The sequence below is a fragment of the Geotrypetes seraphini genome, chromosome 1, assembly GCF_902459505.1.
Source record: "Geotrypetes seraphini chromosome 1, aGeoSer1.1, whole genome shotgun sequence".
Lineage (NCBI taxonomy): Eukaryota > Metazoa > Chordata > Amphibia > Gymnophiona > Dermophiidae > Geotrypetes > Geotrypetes seraphini.
In genome coordinates, this window is record NC_047084.1 from 114,963,331 (window position 1) to 114,985,008 (window position 21,678).

General features: G+C 44.3%; 1 protein-coding gene across 1 annotated transcript; it reads right to left on the minus strand.

Moving 5' to 3' along the window:
• Window positions 1-12,339: 12,339 nt before the first annotated feature.
• Window positions 12,340-17,052, minus strand: LOC117352665 (protein huluwa-like). Its single transcript, XM_033929244.1, has 3 exons — window positions 16,060-17,052; window positions 14,725-14,926; window positions 12,340-13,718 (listed from the first exon to the last, which is right to left on the minus strand). Exons 1-3 carry the CDS (start codon window positions 16,675-16,677, stop codon window positions 13,555-13,557), a joined length of 984 nt encoding a protein of 327 aa, XP_033785135.1. The 5' UTR covers window positions 16,678-17,052; the 3' UTR covers window positions 12,340-13,554.
• Window positions 17,053-21,678: the final 4,626 nt, after the last annotated feature.

Consider the following 21,678-nt stretch of genomic DNA (forward strand, 5'->3'; position numbering starts at 1 on the left):
CATGTTCTATGATTTATTTTTTTGTTTCCATAATTTTACTGGTTGGTTGATATTAAAACGGGTGGCCCAAACTTTTAATTATGCTGTTAAACTTGTTTAAATCGCATTTTTTCCTCACATGGGCATTTCATTGATTATCAAAGTATACACGATAATATAGGCCATGAGCTCATACATCAAACATGTAACCTATTAGCCCAGCCCACCTTATTATCTATAAATAGGGTCATAGATCAATCTGAAAATTAAAAATGTAAAACAAAAGTTCTCTTTTCATGCAATTTAAATAATCCTGTAGCTCACTCTCATGAGGAAGTTGGTTCCATAGAATGGGAGCCATGCAGGGGCTTTAACATCTGTCACCTTACTTTAGGCTAGTTTCCCTTTTAAATGTCTCTTGTTAAACCTACCACAACTAGTTCTGCTATACTGGCAGGGTGATGTTTCTGTTTTATTAACAGAACCAGATGCTTAGCTCTGAACCTCTTCATTGTGGTGATAAAATAAAGTTGCTGGCCTGTCTTGGATAGGCTCTGAAACCAGGCCACCTCCTCAAGTTTATTAGGTTCATGCTGTGTGAGCATCATAGATACTGCCACGTGGCCCAGTCAAATTTCTCTAGAACATTCTGGAGATGTGTTTCTGTTTTATCAGATGACAGTGTGGCTGATTTCCTTTGTCTTTGGAGAATACGGTACCCTGCTCCAAGAGCACTTGGTCAGTAGTGGGCTGTGCACATGGTTGGAAACAGGATACTGGGCTTGATGGACCTTTTGGTTTGTCCCAATATGGCAGTTCTTAATGACATCTTTTGGTGAAGCTATTTAAAATTTTCCCTCATTTTGGTTTTGGTGATAACTACACTGCTGGATCACTTAAATAACTTAATAAGTAAAGGCAGTAGTGCACTGGTGCTCCAATTTGATCTAAGTAGCGCCTTTGACCTGGTAGACCACACCAACCTACTAATTTGCTTGGATGCTTTAGGTGTACATGGTAATGTCTACTCATGGTTTAAGGGATTTATGGAATCTAGATCCTACCAAGTTAGATTTCAGACTCAACTCTCCTCTAGTTGGAAAAATCCATGTGGCATGCCTCAAGGATCTCCACTATCGCCTACATTATTTAATGTCTACCTTTCATCACTAAGTTCGTGCCTAAGCAATCTGGAAATAAGACTGTTCAGTTATGCTGATGACATCACTAGTTTTACCTTGTAATTTGGTTCTAGCTCAGATTACTACTCAAATTGAGACTCTAATGGAAAGGATGAATCTTTGGATGCAGCAATTCAAACTTAAGCTTAATTATGATAAAACAAAGTTATTTGTAGCATCTCCTACCAAAATTTTTCATCAACTTTCCATCAATATACTTTTAACATCTTATACAATCCATCCGATTAAAATTTTAGGAATCGTATTAGATCAACATCTTACTATGAAAACCCAGATAGATGCTGTTGTACATAAGTTATTTTACTTTATGGAGACTATGAATAATTAGACCTTATTTTTAATTTTCTGCCTTTAAATTATTGGTCCAGTCATTACTGTTGAGTGTCCTTGACTATTGCAATATTGCTTATTTATCAATTACTAAGAAGGAATTATTGAGATTATCATTGCTACAGAACACAGCAGTTAGATTGATTTACGGATTGAAGAAATACGATCATGGTACATTATTTTATTGCGAATTGCATTGGTTGCCTGTGGCAGCTCGAGTATTGTTCAAGTTGGGCTGTTTTTATTACAAGATTTTATATGGTGCAGCCCCTACTTATCTGGCTAATAGTTTTTCCATAGCTAGGCACAAATGCAGTAGAAAAACTCATGTTCTGTTTAATTTTCCTTCTGTAAAAGGTTGTAAAAGCAAGAACTTCCAAAATCACTCTTTAGCATCTCAGGCAGCTTCTTATGAAAAATAATTTCGATCATTGTTGCTCACAGACATTTTAGAAAACAGCTAAAAACCTATCTTTTCTCCAAATACCTGACTAGCTGACTCATTCAACTATACAATTATGTTTAATGTTTATAATCTTTTGTAAACCACGTAGAACTTTTTGGTAATGCAGTCTATAAGTATAATGTTATGTTATGGTTGGCATCTTCTGAAGGTCTTGGCATGTATTTGATGGTACAATTTAGATCAAAATGCTAAGATTCAGTTCATAGAGCCCCAACTCTTAGAATATTTCACGTCGGCAACAATTTAGTTAAAACACTTAGGGCCTGATTCTAAAAATGGCGCCCAAAGTTAAGCAGCAGTAACCTAATTGATTTAATTGACACACTAAATTGGATGCACAAATTAAAGTGGCATTAAAAGAGGCACCTCCAAAAAGCTTGCTGTCATCACACCTTATAATGCCTGACAGCACTATAGGCGTAGTTAACCCCAGAAGTGGCATTAGGCGTTGTAAGGCACCTCTGTGGACATGATTCTCATGAAAGGTAGGACACGGAAATGTAGGCCTTGAAAACCCTGGCTTAAGTTTCTGATGCCTACTTTTCACGTAGCCATGATTCTATAAACAGCATTGTTTAATCTGGGCCTTTGCTCTATTACCCTGCATAAGTGAGCTGGGATAAATTAGCAGAATCACCCAACCTTGATCTCGTGCTTCTCCGTCTCCCCAAATTACTATCTTGCTGTGATAAATTACCACAGCTTTGATCAGACAGTCACTTCAGGAGCAAGGCACGTTTAACAATGAGTTTTTAAATGGTACATACAGGGCTGTTCTAACACATCCCTCTGCGAGTCACATTGCTTACCGCAGAAAGCACAACATTGATAATAGGTGTTTGTCAAGTAGTTTTTACAATTGCTTGGTTTTATATAGCTTAAAGAACATTTAACTATTTGTACAAGTCCTTTTCAGCTCTCGGTAGAATGTAGCTTTATACATATTGGTGATAATCACTGATGGCAGCCTTTATGATTGTGGGGTCACTGAAACGGGCACCCAAGCTAGGGCTGTTAAGACTCCAGCTCAGCAGAAGTGGTTAATAAATTACCTGGAACTCAGATCCATTTGTCTAGCACTTCAGGCACTAGAAAAGTCTCTGGCAGGCAAAGCAATCGGATTCTTTTAGGACAATGTGACAGCAGTAGCATATGTCAACAGGCAAAGAGGCACCGGAAGCGATCCGTTGTGCCTAGAGGCTCAACTTCTCTTACGGTGGGCAAAAGCTCATATGCAGGCTCTTTCAGCCATGCACATAGCAGGAGTGGAAAATGTGCAGGCTGACTTTCTCAGCAGACTCTCAACCTGTTGGAATAGTCACTGTCTCCACAAGCATTTAACGCCATAGTTTGGCGGTGGGGGCCTCCACAGATGGATCTGATGGCCTTGGCCATGAACACAAAGATGCCTTGTTTTTTACAGCCAAAGATACAAACTTGGAAGTGAGGGGTTGGATGTATTAGTCCAACTGTGGCTGGAGACCAAGCTCTTGTATGTGTTTCCTCTGTGGCCCAGGTTCAATCGAGTCATTTGCAGGATTGTGAACTATCTGGGATTGGTGGTCCTGGTGGCACCCGATTGGACTCGCAGATCATGGTATGTGGTCCCTATCTCCAAAGGGACAAAGTTCCTCAGTCTTTTGGTCTAAATGGATCTTCTTACTCGGGGACCAGTACCTATTGCTTTGGGCTTACAGCATGGCTTTCGAAAGGGCAGCTCTGGAGCAAGAGTTATTCAGATATGGTCATCACCACATTGCTTAGAGCTAAGATGCCATCGACAGTGGCAGCCTACACCAAGGCTTGGAAGTCCTTTCAGCGTTGGTGCGCAGTGAAGGATGTAGAGCCTTTGTGTGCTTTGATTTCGGTAGTCCTGGACTTCTTGCAGGAGTGTCTTCAGAAGGGGCTTTTGGTAGCTTCACTGAAAGTGCAGATGGCAGGTCTTTCCTGGTTTCCAGCTAAGGGGCAAAGAGAATCCCTGCTATCACATGCAGCTGTTACCCAATTTATTAAAGTAGCTCTATGGTTGCACCCTCTAGTGTGTTCCCCTTTTCCCTTCCTGGAATCTTAACAGTGTTGCATGGTCTCAGTAGAGCTCCGTATGAGCCCTTACGGAAGACTTCCCTTTTGGATCTTACAGTTAAGACCATGTTCCTGGTGGTGATTACATCTGCAAGTCGAGTTTCAAAGTTAAAAGCTCTTTCGTACAGGGAGCTGTTCCTTAGGATCACAGAAGCAGGGCTCTCCTTGTGCAGTTCCAATCTTCATGCAGAAAAGTGGTCTCTGCCTTCCACCCTACAAGGTCTAAGAAAAAGTATAAAAGTGTTATATTTGCTGGCTATCAAGCAAGTGCTTCTCCAGTACCTCAAAGTTACCAATGAGTTTCGCCTGTCAGATCACCTTTTTCTTCTCACCAATCATGCCAAGAAAGGGAGGCCAGTACCTAAAGCCTTGATTTCCAGTTGGATTAAAATGGCCATTTCTGCCGTGTATGTGAGTTGTGGTAAGCAGCCACCAATCGCATTGAGAGCGCACTGTACTAGAGTTGCTGCCTCATGGGAAGAGACGGGCTGTCTCGCTTGAGAAGATTTGTAGAGCAGCTACATGGTCTACCTTCACCAGGTTCTGTTAGGTGAATGTAGCAACCAGGAAGGAAGCTACTTTTGGGGTCTCTATCTTAAAGGCAGGAGCAGCAGATCCACCCAAGACTGTGGGACTGCTTTGGTATGTCCCTATTATTTCAGAACCACTAGACACATTGCACTAGAAAGAAAGCTTAGGTTCTTACCTAGGTAATCTGTCTTGTAAATGTCTAGTGGTCCTGAAGCCCCGCCCTGTAAATGGGCTTTGCCTGCCCTCTGCCTTAGAATTCTCTCTCTCAGAAGGGCTGAGACGTTTAAACAAAAAAATGCATGGAGAAATCATTAATACAATCTGGTTTAAGTTTCTGCTTGATAGGACATGCCAGTAGCTAGCTACACGCTCTAAACATGGTTCATACTCATTGCACAAGTTGGATATTATAATGTTGGAGCCGGACCTGGAGGCAGGTATACTGACATCATTGGTGCAGGCAGCACACTGGACCGCCCCCTCCTCAATTCTTCAGGCCCAAGGTGTGTGCCTTCTTGGCCTTCCCTTTAATCCTGCCATGAGTATCATGCTGGATTTTAAAGATAAAATTATTAATTACTAGCAATAGCTCTGCAAGTTCATTTTTCAATTCTATCAGTACTCTGTGATGTATACCATCCGGTCCAGGTGATTTTCTACTTTTCATTTGTCACTCTTTAATTTGTCAGATTGCCCTATTACATCTCCAGCGTCGCAGAGATTTGTTTCAGTTTCTTTGACTTTTCAACATTGAATACCATATTTGAGACTGGTGTCTCCCTCACAACTTCCTTGGTGAAGACTGGAACAAATAATTAATTTAATTTCTCAGCTATGACCTTGTCTTTGTTTTAAGTATGCACACTACAGTTCCCTGGGCCTTTTTTTACACATAGGATGCCATTTGATGACACCAGGCACCACAGGAATTGAGTCTGGGCACAATTCCAGTTTCCATCTCTCTCCCTCAGTTGAATTCCCTCCTTGGGCTAGTTTTATCTCTCAAGAAAAGGGTGTAGCAAAATGCCTTTTGTTTATGGATCCACCCCAACCCTACGTCTGCTCTGCCCTCAACTCTAGCATCTCCCCCTCCCTCGTCTACCATATGCAGTCAACCCCTCCCATGGAATCCAGCACTTCTTTCCATGTCCCTTCCCTGGGGCATCAATTCTCCAACCAGCACAACACCAAAAGAATAGAGGCTGGCGGGCACAGAACCTTGAGCATCTGGGAATGCTCAAGGCCTTTCTGCAAATTTCCTATTTCAGAGGGGGCAGAAGCCTTGGGTATGTACAGATGTTCAAGGTCCCGTACATGCTGTGCTGTGCTGTGCTGGTTAGAGTATTGCCAACCTGGAGGAGGGAGATAAGTTACTAAACTCATTGCAGGGTGTGAAGGCCAAATTTGAGCAATGTTTCATCTGAGGACTGAAGGTGATATGAGCACTTTGTACAGATTACACACACATATCCGCTATAATAAAACCCTTAGCGCGCATGCGCACTTCAATCTTCCTGGCTCTGTGCTTCCGTGGGGTCGTGTCCCTGCATGCACATTAGAAAGAGCCTGTGGCAGTTTTCCTAGCGACGGTTGTGTTTTGGTTGCAGTTTATAAAATAAGGAGCCTGCGGCAGTGGAGATGGGGGTTTTCACGCGACGGTTTCCTCAGCTTAAAAGCCTCAGGAAACAAGTGACACTTCTCAGATAAGCCTGCTTCGGGAAGGGAGCTATTTTGCTTTGTTTGAGGCAGGGGTAGGCAATTTCAGTCCTCGAGAGCCGGAGCCAGGTCAGGTTTTCAGAATAGCCACAATAAATATGCATGAGATAGATTTGCATCTCAAGGAGGCAGTGTATGCAAATCCATCTTATTTAAATTCATTGTGACTATCCTGCAAACCTGACCTGATATTCCATTGTCAATGCTGACTCCAACCACATTCCCCACATTTCCTCTTTCACAGGCAACTGTATCCCCATCACATTGACATACTCCAAATCTCTCTTATCATTCTCCACTATCATGACCTCAGTTTTGTTCACATTCAACTGCAACCCATGCATAGTCATCCATGCCACAATATTCTCCATATGATGGTTCAAACAACGCTCAACTCCCTGATCATCTTTTCCAAGAGGAAAAAAAAGTTATCGGCATACAATCTGTACTGCACCTTCACCTTCTGTCTCTGCCATACAGATATTAAACAATGCATGGCAAAACAATGCAGCATATTAAATAGAGAAGTATTTGCAATATTCTGAAAATAGATGCAGGTACTTGGCACGCAGTCAGCCTTAGCATCTTCTTGGCTATGTAAACAGTGACTGTAATAGAAATCCTGAGGTTACTGGCAAACAAAATTATTTACCTATCTTTGGTAGGTTGCCAAATAGCCATCAGGCTTCAGCTCAGCTAGTCTTTAGTAAGTGATTGAGTTACCAAAGGTTAGGTATAGTCAGTGGAGTAGCGAGGGTGAGAAGTGCCCCTCCCTTGCCCCCGTACCTCTGTAATGTTCCTGGTATGAGCAGCAACCCTCGCGCTAGCATCGGCTCTTCCTCCGACATCACTTCCTAGGTGCGGGTCCAGAAAGTGGCATCAGAGGAAGAGCTGACGCTGGTCAATTTCCTCTCTACATTAATATACGCCTTCAGTTACTGGGGGGAGGTAGGAAATGGATATCATCCGCATAAATGCAGCAATGAATTTCTCTATTGGTGCAATATAAATATTGAAGAAAAGGGCCGATAATGAGGACCCCTGCAGAACTCCCTCATTCCCATCTCTTGCCAAGATTTCCTGTCCATTTGTCATTTTTTTTCTCCTTTCCATTTCAAGGTTTCTTCTATTTATTTTCTGCCTCTGCCCAGATTTAATTTTCTTATAGGAGAGCTCCTACTATAGTGTCTTAAATTTCTCCTTTTTTTGTTTAAACTGTGTCTACATACAGATTGTCATCTCTTTCCCTCACTCTGGCTCTCCTATTTCACATCTTATTTCCCAATCTCTCACTAACTCTATCCTCTCGAGTCCCTGTACCTAGTTCCCCTATGGGATAGAGTGCTAGTATCAGGAATATAGGTTTATTTTGCTGTCATTGCTAGATTAAAATTTCCTTTGTATTATGGAACGGTCTCGCCTCTCTTTAAAGGACTAGTATAGTATTAGAATAAATATTTGATTAATAATCTTTTCCTTTTATGTTGAATATTGTGAATTCTGATCTCTTGTCTTTAAAGTTTTGTGCTTGTGTAATTATATTTATTACACTTTATTAATAAAGTAAAAAAAAAAAAAAGAAGTAAATAATCCTGCTGTTTTTCCTTCTTTTCGCTCTCTAATTTCACTTGTTCCTTGAACTCCTGTAGGTCGTCTTTGAGTTCTTTTTCGCAATTTTCCCGCTTGCCTTGGAGGCCTACTTTGCATTTTTCCCTTTTAAATATCAAGGGAAGACACTGAAAGGGAAAAATGCAAAGTAGGCCTCCAAGGCAAGCGGGAAAATTGCGAAAAAGAACTCAAAGACGACCTACAGGAGTTCAAGGAACAAGTGAAATTAGAGAGCGAAAAGAAGGAAAAACAGCAGGAACTAAAAGGACATGCAGAAATGAGGAAGACAGCTGAGGACAAAGAAATCACACCATGGGAAGGGGACGAACAAAATGGGACTCAGGGGCTGGCACCCCAAGAAGGGGACGACAAGAGAATCAACCCACAAGGAAGAACAACAGGGAAAGTAAAAAACCAAAACTTAAATTGCTTGTACGCCAATGCAAGGAGTCTACGGACCAAAATGGGAGAGCTGGAAGTCATGGCCAACAAAGAGGACCTAGACATAATTGGAATCACAGAAACATGGTGGTCTGAGGACAACAAATGGGACGTAGTACTACCAGGTTATAAACTCTATAGGAAAGACAGGACATGTAAGAAGGGAGGAGGAATAGCGCTATACACAAAGGACTCCATTCACTCGACCAGGATGGATACGGCAACAAGGGCAGAAGGTTTGGAATCGCTATGGGTTAAGTTACCAGGAAGAAAGGGAGCCGACACAAAATTGGGACTTTATTATCACCCACCTGGACAGCCAGAAACAAGTGACAATGACCTAGAAGCAGAATTGAGGCAGGAATGCAAAAGCGGAAGGGTGACGGTTATGGGAGACTTCAACCACCCTGGGATAGACTGGAGCATTGGACACTCCAGCAGCGCGAGGGAAACAAAGTTCCTGGAGGCTGTGAGGGATTGTTTCTTGGAGCAGCTGGTCCAGGAACCGACACGAGGAGATACCACTCTTGACCTAATCCTCAACGGTCTAGGGGGCCCCGCAAAGGAGGTGGTAGTAGTAGGGCCACTAGGAAACAGTGATCACAACATGATCCAGTACAAACTAGAAATGGGAACATCAAAAGTGAAGAGAACCACAGCGATGGCACTCAACTTCAGAAAAGGGAACTACGAAGCTATGAGGAAAATGGTGAGACATAAACTCAGAAACAGCTCACGGATGATGGAGACCGTAGAGAAAGCCTGGTCCCCACTTCTACTCAAGAACACGGTGCAAAAAGCACAAAACATGTACATCCCCAGGTTTAGGAAAGGGCGCAAACAGAACCAAACAAAAAACAAGGTGTGGATAACAAAGGAAGTGAAGAAGGCGATAAGCGACAAGAGATCATCATTCAGAAAATGGAAAAAGGACCAAACTGAGGAAAACCGGAAGGAACACAAAAACACCAGAAAGCGTGCCACCGAGTGGTTAGGGAAGCAAAAAGAGAATACGAAGAGAAGCTGGCTGGGGAGGCGAGAAACTTCAAACCGTTCTTTAGGTACGTGAAGGGGAGGCAACCGGCAAGGGAGGAAGTGGGACCGTTGGATGATGGAACCAGAAAGGGAGTGGTAAGAGAGGAAAAAGAGGTAGCAGACAGGTTAAACAAGTTTTTCTCGTCGGTCTTCACGAGCGAGGACACATCCAATGTACCAGAACCTGAGGAGATTATAAGTGGGGATCTAGATGAAAAGCTGGAGCAAATAGAAGTAAGCCATGAGGACGTCCTACAACAGATAGATAGATTAAAAAGCGACAAATCACCGGGCCCGGATGGAATCCACCCAAGGGTACTAAAAGAACTGAGAAAGGAAATAGCGGAAACACTCCAGCAAATATGTAATCTATCATTGAAAACTGGGGAGATCCCGGAGGACTGGAAAATAGCAAATGTCACGCCTATCTTTAAGAAAGGATCAAGAGGAGACCCGGGAAACTACAGGCCGGTGAGCTTGACTTCGGTTCCGGGTAAGATGATGGAAGCACTTATTAAGGACAGCATCTGCGAGCACATGGAAAAAAATGGGCAGCTGAGGGAGAGCCAACATGGCTTCTGCAAGGGAAGGTCTTGCCTCACAAACTTACTACATTTCTTTGAGGGAATAAACAGCCAGATAGACAAAGGGGAACCCATAGACATAATTTACCTCGACTTCCAAAAAGCTTTCGACAAGGTACCCCACGAACGGCTGCTTAGGAAGCTGTGGAACCACGGAGTGGAGGGGGATGTATACCGATGGATTAAACACTGGTTGGCGGGCAGAAAACAGAGGGTTGGAGTGAAGGGGCAATACTCAGACTGGCAACGGGTCACGAGCGGAGTTCCGCAGGGGTCGGTGTTGGGACCGCTCCTGTTCAATATATTTATAGACGATCTGGAGACAGGGACGAAATGTGAGGTTATCAAATTTGCAGATGACACCAAACTCTGGTTTCCACCACGGAAGACTGTGAAAACCTGCAAAGGGACCTAACGAAGCTGGAAGAGTGGGCCAAAAAGTGGCAGATGCGTTTTAATATAGAGAAATGCAAGGTCATGCATGTTGGGAAAAAGAACCCGATGTTCAGCTATACAATGGGGGGAACATTGCTAGATGTGAGTACCCTTGAAAGAGACCTGGGTGTGCTGGGGGATACAACAATGAAAGCATCAGCACAATGCGCGACAGCCTCAAAGAAAGCAAACAGAATGCTGGGTATCATCAAGAAGGGTATCACGACCAGGACAAAGGAAGTCATCATGCCACTGTACCGTGCAATGGTGCGCCCGCATTTGGAGTACTGTGTCCAGTATTGGTCGCCGTACCTCAAGAAGGACATAGCATTGCTTGAGGGGGTCCAGAGAAGAGCGACGAAAATGGTAAGAGGTATGGAAAACCTTTCATATGCCGACAGGCTAGAACAGCTGGGGCTGTTCTCCCTGGAAAAGAGGAGACTTAGAGGAGACATGATACAAACTTTCAAGATCCTGAAAGGCATAGATAAGGTAGACAGGGACAGATTCTTCAGACTGTGGGGAACAACAAGTACAAGGGGGCACTCGGAGAAACTGAAAGGGGATAGGTTTAGAACCAATGCCAGGAAGTTCTTCTTCACCCAGAGAGTGGTGGACACATGGAACGCACTCCGGGAGGTAGTGGTGGGGCAGAAGACACTACAGGGATTCAAAGAAGGTTTGGATAAATTCTTGAAGGAAAAGGGGATTGAGGGATACAGATAGAAGTAAGGATAGGTTTTTTTAGGGCAGGGAACACTTGACAGGTCATGGACCTGATGGGCCGCCGCGGGTGCGGACCGCTGGGTGCGATGGACCTCTGGTCTGATCCCGGTGGAGGCAACTTCTTATGTTCTTAATCCCCACTTGAGATAGGAAAAACCACTCTAGAACCTGTTTTATCTATACCTACTACTAATTTCTATAGAGCTACTAGATGTCTGCAGTGCTGTACATAGTATTTGCAGGTACTTTCTCTGTCCTTAGCAGGCTCATAATCTAAGAGGCACTGCATCACACAAATCTCGGCTGTGGCTGGAGGGCACCTGGAAATGTGTGGACGTCGACATAATGTACATATGTCTTCCAGCTGTGGCCCTGAGCCTCCTCTTACTGCTGGTGGGGGGTGCTGCAGAAAGAGGCGAGAAGAAGGAGCTGAGGCGCAGGCACCTCCTGTAAGTAGTCGGCCAGCACCGGCGGCTCACGGCACGCCTGGAATCTGCCAGGGCACATCGGACTCCTTTTACTAAGCTGCCTTAGGGCATTAATGCGCGGAATAGCATGCGCTAGCTGCTAATGCTAGCATTGAGCTGGCGTTTGTTCTAGCCACGTAGTGCGGGGTTAGCGCGCTCTAATCTGTGTGCGCTAAAAACACTAGTAAAAGGAGCCCATAGTTTGCAATACACTGATCTATGGTGTTTTTGTACCTGAAAGTGATTTGCCCAGGGTCATACCCTAATTCCAGTCATATTGAACAATTAATTTCCCTCCAAGTGAGGCTGTAAGTGCTACCTCCACAGCTCACTCATCCAAGGCTGACCTAAGCACCAAAAGGGAATCAAACCTTGATCCTTCTTAGCATTCACTGGTTCTTATAGATTACCTAATAAACTTGGAGGAGTTTCCTTGTTCTCGCATCCAATTTTTCAAAAGGTCAGTCTATAATTCCAAAGATATTCGACAGCACACTTTGCAACCTGATCGATAATTTGTACATTATTCTGTACTGTTAAATCACTTTTTAATCAGTTTGCCTTCTGCCATGTTCTTTGCTAAATTTTCCCTCTTAAGTAGCCTATATTGGATTACCATTACTCATCCTGCACAGAACTTGCCAGGGAAATCTTCTTTTCCCTGCTTCTACCACTACCAACTTCCCAAAACGGAATTTGCACTAAGCAGCCCCAAACAGGAATGCTCCGACATCTGCTTAAATAAAACTTGTGTATATATTTATTAAATATGTAAAATCTACCCCTCCCGACACACATTTTTATCCATAACATTATTCACTTTTCTGCTCTTGTCACCATGTGTGCAGATGTGACAAACCCTGATAATTACAATCCGGTGTCCTTTACAACATAAGACACAAATACATCAACATACAAAAGGCTGCTTTTACTAAGGCACCGCAATGATTAGTAGATGGTTAAAAGCCCATAAAATGAGCTAAATCCATTAATGCACTTTAGGAAAAGGAATTCAAGGTGAGGTGAGGTAACAGTGAAATTCTTAACATAAGCTTTACTTAATTCCCCTCCCCCTACTTCCTTGGCACTGTGTAGAAATAAAAATTGCATTTTATAGTTCTATTTTAAGTGGATTTTTTTTTTTTTTTTGGGGGGGGGTTGGTCTAATTTTTTTAACAGTGAAAATTAAAGAGTGATACATAAATTGTTCCATAATACGTGAGAAACAAGAAAGTGAAGCAGAAAAAGCCACAAGTCAAATGTGTAACTGCTGACCCTGCGTGGCAAAAATAGGGGTTCAGCCCTGGCAGATCGGAACATGAAGGAGAGACGACAGGATAGAGACCGCGTTCCTTCCTCAGTCACAGATGCCAGGGCAGTAAAATTAAGGGCTCCTTTTTATCAAGTAATAGCACGCGTTAAACTGCCGGCTGCGCTAGCCGCTAACGCCTGCCTTGAGCAGGCAGTAGTTTTTTGGCCAGCGCGGGGGTTAGCGTGTGATTAAAAGTCGTACGCGCTAACCCCGCTAGCACGGCTTGATAAAAGAAGCCCTAAATAAATACAATTTTTTAAAAAAAAAAATTTTTTGTAAAAAAAACCTCTTAAAATATAGAAAGGTCAACAAGAGTTCTAGGGCAGTGAGGGAATAGTCTTCATTCCTTGATTTCCAGCTCCTCTATCAGCTTTTGCAGGGGAAAGTGTCTCATGACACCGGTGACAGTCATGTCTGAAGCTCTTATGACCTTGGAGATACATTTCCCGAGGAGATGAGAAGGACGAAGCCCTAGGGTTTATCATCAGCTGCTAACCAGAGTTCTTAGGACGAAGACACGCAACGATTCCGTGTCTCTTCCTGCCTCTCTGTGAGAAGAGCAGAGATGAAATGTGATCGGTCTTATCAGGGAATGAGACCACCGCCACTACCAGGTAACGGTAAAGGCTCTCGCAATGTGTTACACCCAGTACTGTTTGCTGCACAGCATGGGGAGCTGGTGGCGTTGCTTTCGGCGCTGTGCTCGTCGTACGTAGCCCGGGTCGTAATAATCCCATTCCAACCCGGAGATCCAGGAATACGAACAGCTGTCAGTGTCTGATGACAGGATCCTCAGGGAGATACCTGCAAGGCAGTAGAACAAGTGGTGACTGTGGGGAACCTCTTCATTCTGCCAGAGTCTAAATCTAAGACGGGGGAAGTGTCAAAAATAAATTTGAAAGAGGAAAATTAACTTGTAGAATATATGAAAGACCAAAAAACGCTTCCCTCAATCCTAAGAAGATCTTTACAAAATATTCTTAAGCATAAATATAAAGCTTTAAATATAACATAACATAACTTTATTTTTCTATACCGCCTTATGTATAACAATTTTTATTGAAAGAATGAAATAATCAGTACAATAGGATAATACAAAAATACATTCAATACAATAAGAATTACAATAATATTAGATAGATATTAGATAGTGGGTTTCTATACCGCCTTAATCAGAAGAATTCTAGGTGGTTTCCACAAAAGAGAAAAAAAACTGGACAATCAGTGAAATACAAAATAGTAAAAAAAAAAAAAAATGAATACAACCTATTGTATTAAAAAAGACATTAAAAATTTAAAATTAATGGAATAAAATTCATATGGGAAGTTTATGCTCAGAGGTCGAGCCCCCAAGCACCTCACCATCCAATCATTGCACGGTCTGCCACATTTGACAGCTTATACGTTGAAATAAAGTTCAATAATGTGTTTATCTCTTTGTAGAAACTTAAAAAAAAAAAAAAAGTAATGCACTTATCTCTCTGTTGGTTCCGACGTGCCACGTTTTATTCACTGCTTCAGGGAACCAATATTAAACATTTAAATCGTTAGAAGACGGCACGAGAGGGCTGGGTCTCAGATTTAATTCTTCATTTGTTCAAAAAAAAAACACTGCAAGGCACTTCTTAGGCATGAGGGAAATGTTTTTTGATCTTTCATATATTCTACAAAGAACATTGGCAATAACCACTCCTCCCCTTCTCGTTAAGTTCCCCAGCCACTGCAAAGGGACTATCTCTCTCTCACTCACTGTGGTGGAATCCTGTCTGAAACTGCCCTTAGACCCCGCAGCTCTCTGTATTAAACTCACCAGCACTGGCTCCAAAGTCACTGTCTAGCCCTGGCCCTGCAAAGGTGCTGTTGGCAGAGACTGGCATCGCCACCTCCTCCTGACAGATGCTGCTGGGATATTCGAACTGGACAGGGTCCAGGGGGCTGACGACAAGGACGGTATCGCTTTCAGACTTCCTCTGCGTACTGGTCTTTCGTGCATACATCTCTTGACATGTCTCCTGTAATAGAAAGATGGAGTAAACTCAAACAGTTCATGCGACTGCCTTGCCTAGTATCCGGTGGAAGCACGCGCTGGGGCCTTGGAGTCTATCTTGTGCAACTTCTGCTCACATTGCAATCTGGCTCTCACAGAGAAGTTATCCTACACCATCTCTCTTATTCCTTCACTTCACATCCAGGACAAAGAAAGTCCACATGGCATATACACACAGAGAGGATAACTTTTAAAAGCATTAGAGTTGTGGTATTCAACCCAGTCCTCAGGGACCACCTGGCCAGTCGGGTTTTCAAAGTCTCTGTCATCCATATTCATTGTGGACATCCTGAAAACCCGAGTGGCCAGGTGGTCCCTGAGGACTGGGTTGAATACCACTGCTCTAATGCTTCGTTCCTTTCATCTAGCTGCCCCCTATGCCTGGAATAAATTACCCAGGTTTATCCGTCTAACCCCTTCCCTTATTTAAAAGCAGACTGAAAACCCACCTTTTTGATATAGCTTTCAAACCTTAACCCAACTCCTCTGCCCTCCAACCCAGCCTGCTGATTAACCCTTCCCTTAACTGTATCCATGACATCCTGCTTGCCTGTTTAGACTGTAAGCTCTTTTGAGCAGGGACTGTTTACTTATTCTTTGTGACTCTGTACAGCACTGCATACGACTGGTAGCACTATAGAAATAATTAATAGTGGCAGTAGTAGTGGCATACAGACAGCCCAATCCTGATGTTCAGTGAAAGGCATTATCGATTTTAATGGGTAGATCAGAGAACTACAATTCCCATACTGCTTCAGGATGTAAAGTTCAAAAGCAGGTCTGCCCACAAAGTCTCCCTCCTGGAACTGAGTACTTTGGCAGCTCTGAACATATTCAGAATTAATATGCATGAGATACATTTGCGTATTTTTAAGTATTCATTAGGGGTGTCATTAAAACCCAACAGGTTTAAAGTACAAACTCCAGTCCTTATGAAAGGCCGAACCAGTCCTGGGTTTGTTCTCATTTCATTAAAAAAAAAACCAAAACATGAAATACAAGTTCAGCTATACCTGAATTGAAAACCAGGCATGGTTCAGTCTTTGGTAAAAGACAAGAAGCTTTAGAGGAACCCTAGTGCTACACGAAGACACTTACCATAGCTACAGGAATCTCAGGAGAATTTGGAGGAACCAGTCTGGGCCTTGCATCCAGGTCACTAGACGAAGTGGTAGCCAGAAGGCTTCTACTCTGGCTGCAGCCTGCTGGCCTCTTTGTGGTCCTTTTCAGAGGTGGCTGCTTCCTGGAGTTCATCGATGAGGTGATAGTGCTGGTCGAGTGGAGATAGGCCACTTCTGGAGCCCCAGCAGTACCAATGGGCTTACGGAGCCCTTTTCTACAGCAAAGCTTGGCTTGGGATGCAGGCCTTTTTCCTAGGGACAGGGCCACAGGAGTCTGCTGCAACTCTTGGAATGCTTTGCTGGGCCTTCTCATGCCACCAACCTCCATAGTAGCTCCAGGTTCAATGGTGTAACCCTGATGCTCATCCCTCTGCACCGTCCTCCGTGTCTTCTTCCTCCTGGTGAAATCGGGAAGCCAATAAAGCAGGAGCAAGCAGTTGAGAAGACAAAGCAGCACCAGACATGGAATGAGCAAAGCCACAAGCAGGGCCAGAAGTGGCTGCAGGGCCAACAATGGCCCTTCAGAAGGAGGAGCCTGGGTGGAAGCTGGAGGCCAGGCCTCAGGCCTCACCAGAGAGGGCTGCAAAGTCACCATACTGCAGTTGACCAGGTTGGTAGGTGTATTTGGAAAAGAGTGAACTCAACCAAACGAAAGCAATGGACTGTTCCAGTTGTCTCCTGAACAGGTGGGAAGGGTATTGAGAGAGAGGTCCTAAGGTGCTGGTTGAAATGAAGCAGGGCAGTCAGCCAACCTCTATGCTCCAATCAAAGGCAATAATTAGGGTTACCACATAGTTACAGAAAAAGGAGGTCGGAATGACACATCCAAGTTTTACTTCTACTGAAAGCAATGGAAGTAAAACCCGGATGTTGTAATCCATACTCCTTTTTCTGGAGCCCTATGGTAACCCTAGTAATTCAGTTCATGTTTTCCAACTCCCTTCCCATTGCTTTCTGCTCCTTGCAGTCTAGAAACAAGCAGAGGCCTAGGGCAGTGGTTCCTTAACCTTAGGTTTACATTTTTGAAGGCAAAAAAAGAGGACAGATGGCTCTTCCCTGCCCCCACCCTTCTTGTAGGTGCAGGGCTGCTCTGCTGAGGAGCGCACTTTCGGCTGCCCCCCCCCCCCCTTACAACACATCCTCATCCCAGATTACCTCCCACTCTTCTATAATACTGCCACCCCGTTGGCAATGCCTGCACCCCTCCCTCTCTTTTTCAGGTTTGCAGCTGAAGATTTATGTAGGACATGAGCCAATACTCTGTACTAGCTCTGGCTCCTAATCTACCCTCAAGCAAACATTTAAATATTACCTGCAGGGTAGAAAGGATAATTCAATAACTGCCCTGTTAACCCCCTGTTTATTTAGTGGCAGGACAACTGTTTGAAAACTTGGCTAGCCTCAAAAATGTACATTTTGCTGCTCTCCTTTTAATCACTAATTCTTATTATGGTTTTTTTCCTTACTTTAAAGTACATGTAAACCTTGCCGAGCTCTATCTTTATAGAGAGGATGCGGTATATAAGCTTAAGGTTTGGTTTAGTTTAGTTTAGCTTAGCTTGAGGTCTTTATTTCTTAATTACGAACCCCACTTTTACAAAACAATTAAAATACTAAATGTTGACTACGAAGAATCAGATTGATATAGTGGTCCAAAAAGGATATTATACTTTATGGAAATATTTTGAGCTTGCTGCTTTCAGAATCCTTTTGGGCCTATTGGACTATTGTAACACCAAGAAAAATATGGCTGGACTGACCTTGGTGCAGAATACAGTGGTAAGATTGATTTTATGGCCTGAGGAAGTTTGATCATGGGACACCTTGCTACCGTGAACCGCATTGGCTTCCGGTGGAGGCTCAGGTAATTTTTAAGTTGGGATGCTTAGACCAGTGGTTCCCAACCCTGTCCTGGAGGAACACCAGGCCAATTGGGTTTTCAGGCTAGCCCTAATGAATATGCATGAAGAAAATTTGCATGCCTATCACTTCCATCATATGCAAATCTCTCTCATGCATATTCATTAGGGCTAGCCTGAAAACCCGATTGGCCTGGTGTTCCTCCAGGACAGGGTTGGGAATCACTGGCTTAGACTATAAAGTAGCCTTCGGACTTGCTCCACAATATCTTGTGGACAGGTTTGATATTTTGTCGCAGAAGAACAGTAGGAAATCACATGCTCCGTTTACTTTTCCTTTGGTCAAGGGCTGCAAAAGGAAGAAATATCATGAACATACTCTCACGTATCAGGCGGCGCACTTTGATAAAAGATTTCCAACTAATGATCTAATCCCAGTTCTGCCTTGGTCAAGTCTGTCTCTCTGCATCAGTTCTAATCCCAGTTCTGCCTTGGTCAAGTCTCTCTCTCTGTCTCTCTGCATCAGTTCTAATCCCAGTTCTGCCTTGGTCAAGTCTCTCTCTCTCTCTCTCTGTCTCTCTGCATCAGTTCTAATCCCAGCTCTGCCTTGGTCAAGTCTCTCTCTCTCTCTCTCTCTCTCTCTCTCTGTCTCTCTGCATCAGTTCTAATCCCAGCTCTGCCTTGGCCAAGTCTCTCTCTCTCTCTCTCTCTCTGCATCAGTTCTAATCCCAGCTCTGCCTTGGTCAAGTTTCTCTCTCTCTCTCTGTCTCTCTGCATCAGTTCTAATCCCAGCTCTGCCTTGGTCAAGTCTTTCTCTCTCTCTGTCTCTCTGCATCAGTTCTAATCCCAGCTCTGCCTTGGTCAAGTTTCTCTCTCTCTGCATCAGTTCTAATCCCAGCTCTGCCTTGGTCAAGTCTCTCTCTCTCTCTCTCTCTGCATCAGTTCTAATCCCAGCTCCGCCTTGGTCAAGTCTTTCTCTCTCTCTCTCTCTGCATCAGTTCTAATCCCAGCTCCGCCTTGGTCAAGTCTTTCTCTCTCTCTCTCTCTCTCTGCATCAGTTCTAATCCCAGCTCCGCCTTGGTCAAGTCTTTCTCTCTCTCTCTCTCTCTCTGCATCAGTTCTAATCCCAGCTCTGCCTTGGTCAAGTCTCTCTCTCTCTCTCTCTGCATCAATTCTAATCCCAGCTCCGCCTTAGTCAAGTCTTTCTCTCTCTCTGTCTATCTGCATCAGTTCTAATCCCAGTTCTGCCTTGGTCAAGTCTCTCTCTCTCTCTCTCTGTCTCTCTGCATCAGTTCTAATCCCAGTTCTGCCTTGGTCAAGTCTCTCTCTCTGTCTCTCTGCATCAGTTCTAATCCCAGTTCTGCCTTGGTCAAGTCTCTCTCTCTGTCTCTCTGCATCAGTTCTAATCCCAGTTCTGCCTTGGTCAAGTCTCTCTCTCTCTCTCTCTGTCTCTCTGCATCAGTTCTAATCCCAGCTCTGCCTTGGTCAAGTCTCTCTCTCTCTCTCTCTCTCTCTCTCTCTCTCTGTCTCTCTGCATCAGTTCTAATCCCAGCTCTGCCTTGGCCAAGTCTCTCTCTCTCTCTCTCTCTCTGCATCAGTTCTAATCCCAGCTCTGCCTTGGTCAAGTTTCTCTCTCTCTCTCTGTCTCTCTGCATCAGTTCTAATCCCAGCTCTGCCTTGGTCAAGTCTTTCTCTCTCTCTGTCTCTCTGCATCAGTTCTAATCCCAGCTCTGCCTTGGTCAAGTTTCTCTCTCTCTGCATCAGTTCTAATCCCAGCTCTGCCTTGGTCAAGTCTCTCTCTCTCTCTCTCTCTGCATCAGTTCTAATCCCAGCTCCGCCTTGGTCAAGTCTTTCTCTCTCTCTCTCTCTGCATCAGTTCTAATCCCAGCTCCGCCTTGGTCAAGTCTTTCTCTCTCTCTCTCTCTCTCTGCATCAGTTCTAATCCCAGCTCTGCCTTGGTCAAGTCTCTCTCTCTCTCTCTCTGCATCAATTCTAATCCCAGCTCCGCCTTAGTCAAGTCTTTCTCTCTCTCTGTCTATCTGCATCAGTTCTAATCCCAGCTCTGCCTTGGTCAAGTCTCTCTCTCTCTCTCTCTCTGCATCATTTCTAATCCAAGCTCTGCCTTGGTCAAGTCTCTCTTTCTCTCTGTTTCTGCATCAGTTCTAATCCCAGCTCCGCCTTGGTCAATTCTTTCTCTCTCTCTCTCTCTGCATCAGTTCTAATCCCAGCTCTGCCTTGGTCAAGTCTCTCTCTCTCTCTCTGTCTCTGCATCAGTTCTAATCCCAGCTCCGCCTTGGTCAAGTCTTTCTCTCTCTCTGTCTCTCTGCATCAGTTCTAATCCCAGCTCCGCCTTGGTCAAGTCTTTCTCTCTCTCTGTCTCTCTGCATCAGTTCTAATCCCAGCTCCGCCTTGGTCAAGTCTTTCTCTCTCTCTGTCTCTCTGCATCAGTTCTAATCCCAGCTCCGCCTTGGTCAAGTCTTTCTCTCTCTCTGTCTCTCTGCATCAGTTCTAATCCCAGCTCTGCCTTGGTCAAGTCTCTCTCTCTCTCTCTCTCTCTCTCTCTGTCTCTCTGCATCAGTTCTAATCCAAGCTCTGCCTTGGTCAAGTCTCTCTCTCTCTCTCTCTCTCTGTCTCTCTGCATCAGTTCTAATCCCAGCTCTGCCTTGGTCAAGTCTCTCTCTCTCTCTCTCTCTCTCTCTCTCTCTCTCTCTCTGCATCAGTTCTAAGCCCAGCTCTGCCTTGGTCAAGTCTCTCTCTCTCTCTCTGCATCAGTTCTAAGCCCAGCTCTGCCTTGGTCAAGTCTCTCTCTCTCTCTCTACATCAGTTCTAATCCCAGCTCCACCTTGGTCAAGTCTCTCTCTCTCTGTCTCTCTGCATCAATTCTAATCCCAGCTCCGCCTTGGTCAAGTCTCTCTCTCTCTCTCTCTGTCTCTCTGCATCAATTCTAATCCCAGCTCCGCCTTGGTCAAGTCTCTCTCTCTCTCTGTCTCTCTGCATCAGTTCTAATCCCAGCTCCGCCTTGGTCAAGTCTCTCTCTCTCTCTCTCTCTCTCTGCATCAGCTCTAATCCCAGCTCCGCCTTGGTCAAGTCTCTCTCTCTCTGTCTCTCTGCATCAGTTCTAATCCCAGCTCTGCCTTGGTCAAGTCTCTCTCTCTCTCTCTCTACATCAGTTCTAATCCCAGCTCCACCTTGGTCAAGTCTCTCTCTCTCTGCATCAGTTCTAATCCCAGCTCCGCCTTGGTCAAGTCTCTCTCTCTCTCTGCATCAATTCTAATCCCAGCTCCGCCTTGGTCAAGTCTCTCTCTCTCTCTCTGTCTCTCTGCATCAATTCTAATCCCAGCTCCGCCTTGGTCAAGTCTCTCTCTCTCTGTCTCTCTGTCTCTCTGCTTCAATTCTAATCCCAGCTCCGCCTTGGTCAAGTCTCTCTCTCTCTCTGTCTCTCTGCATCAGTTCTAATCCCAGCTCCGCCTTGGTCAAGTCTCTCTCTCTCTCTCTCTGTCTCTGCATCAGTTCTAATCCCAGCTCCGCCTTGGTCAAGTCTTTCTCTCTCTCTGTCTCTCTGCATCAGTTCTAATCCCAGTTCTGCCTTGGTCAAGTCTCTCTCTCTGTCTCTCTGCATCAGTTCTAATCCCAGTTCTGCCTTGGTCAAGTCTCTCTCTCTCTCTCTCTGTCTCTCTGCATCAGTTCTAATCCCAGCTCTGCCTTGGTCAAGTCTCTCTCTCTCTCTCTCTCTCTCT

Excerpts from the sequence above, each read along its gene's own strand:
- LOC117352665 (XM_033929244.1), bottom strand. The coding sequence starts at position 16,677 with ATGGTGACTTTGCAGCCCTCTCTGGTGAGGCCTGAGGCCTGGCCTCCA. Across the intron at positions 14,927-16,059 it reads CTGAGATTCCTGTAGCTATG|GAGACATGTCAAGAGATGTA; the intron begins GTAAGTGTCTTC and ends TTTCTATTACAG. Across the intron at positions 13,719-14,724 it reads TGACTTTGGAGCCAGTGCTG|GTATCTCCCTGAGGATCCTG; the intron begins GTGAGTTTAATA and ends ACTGCCTTGCAG.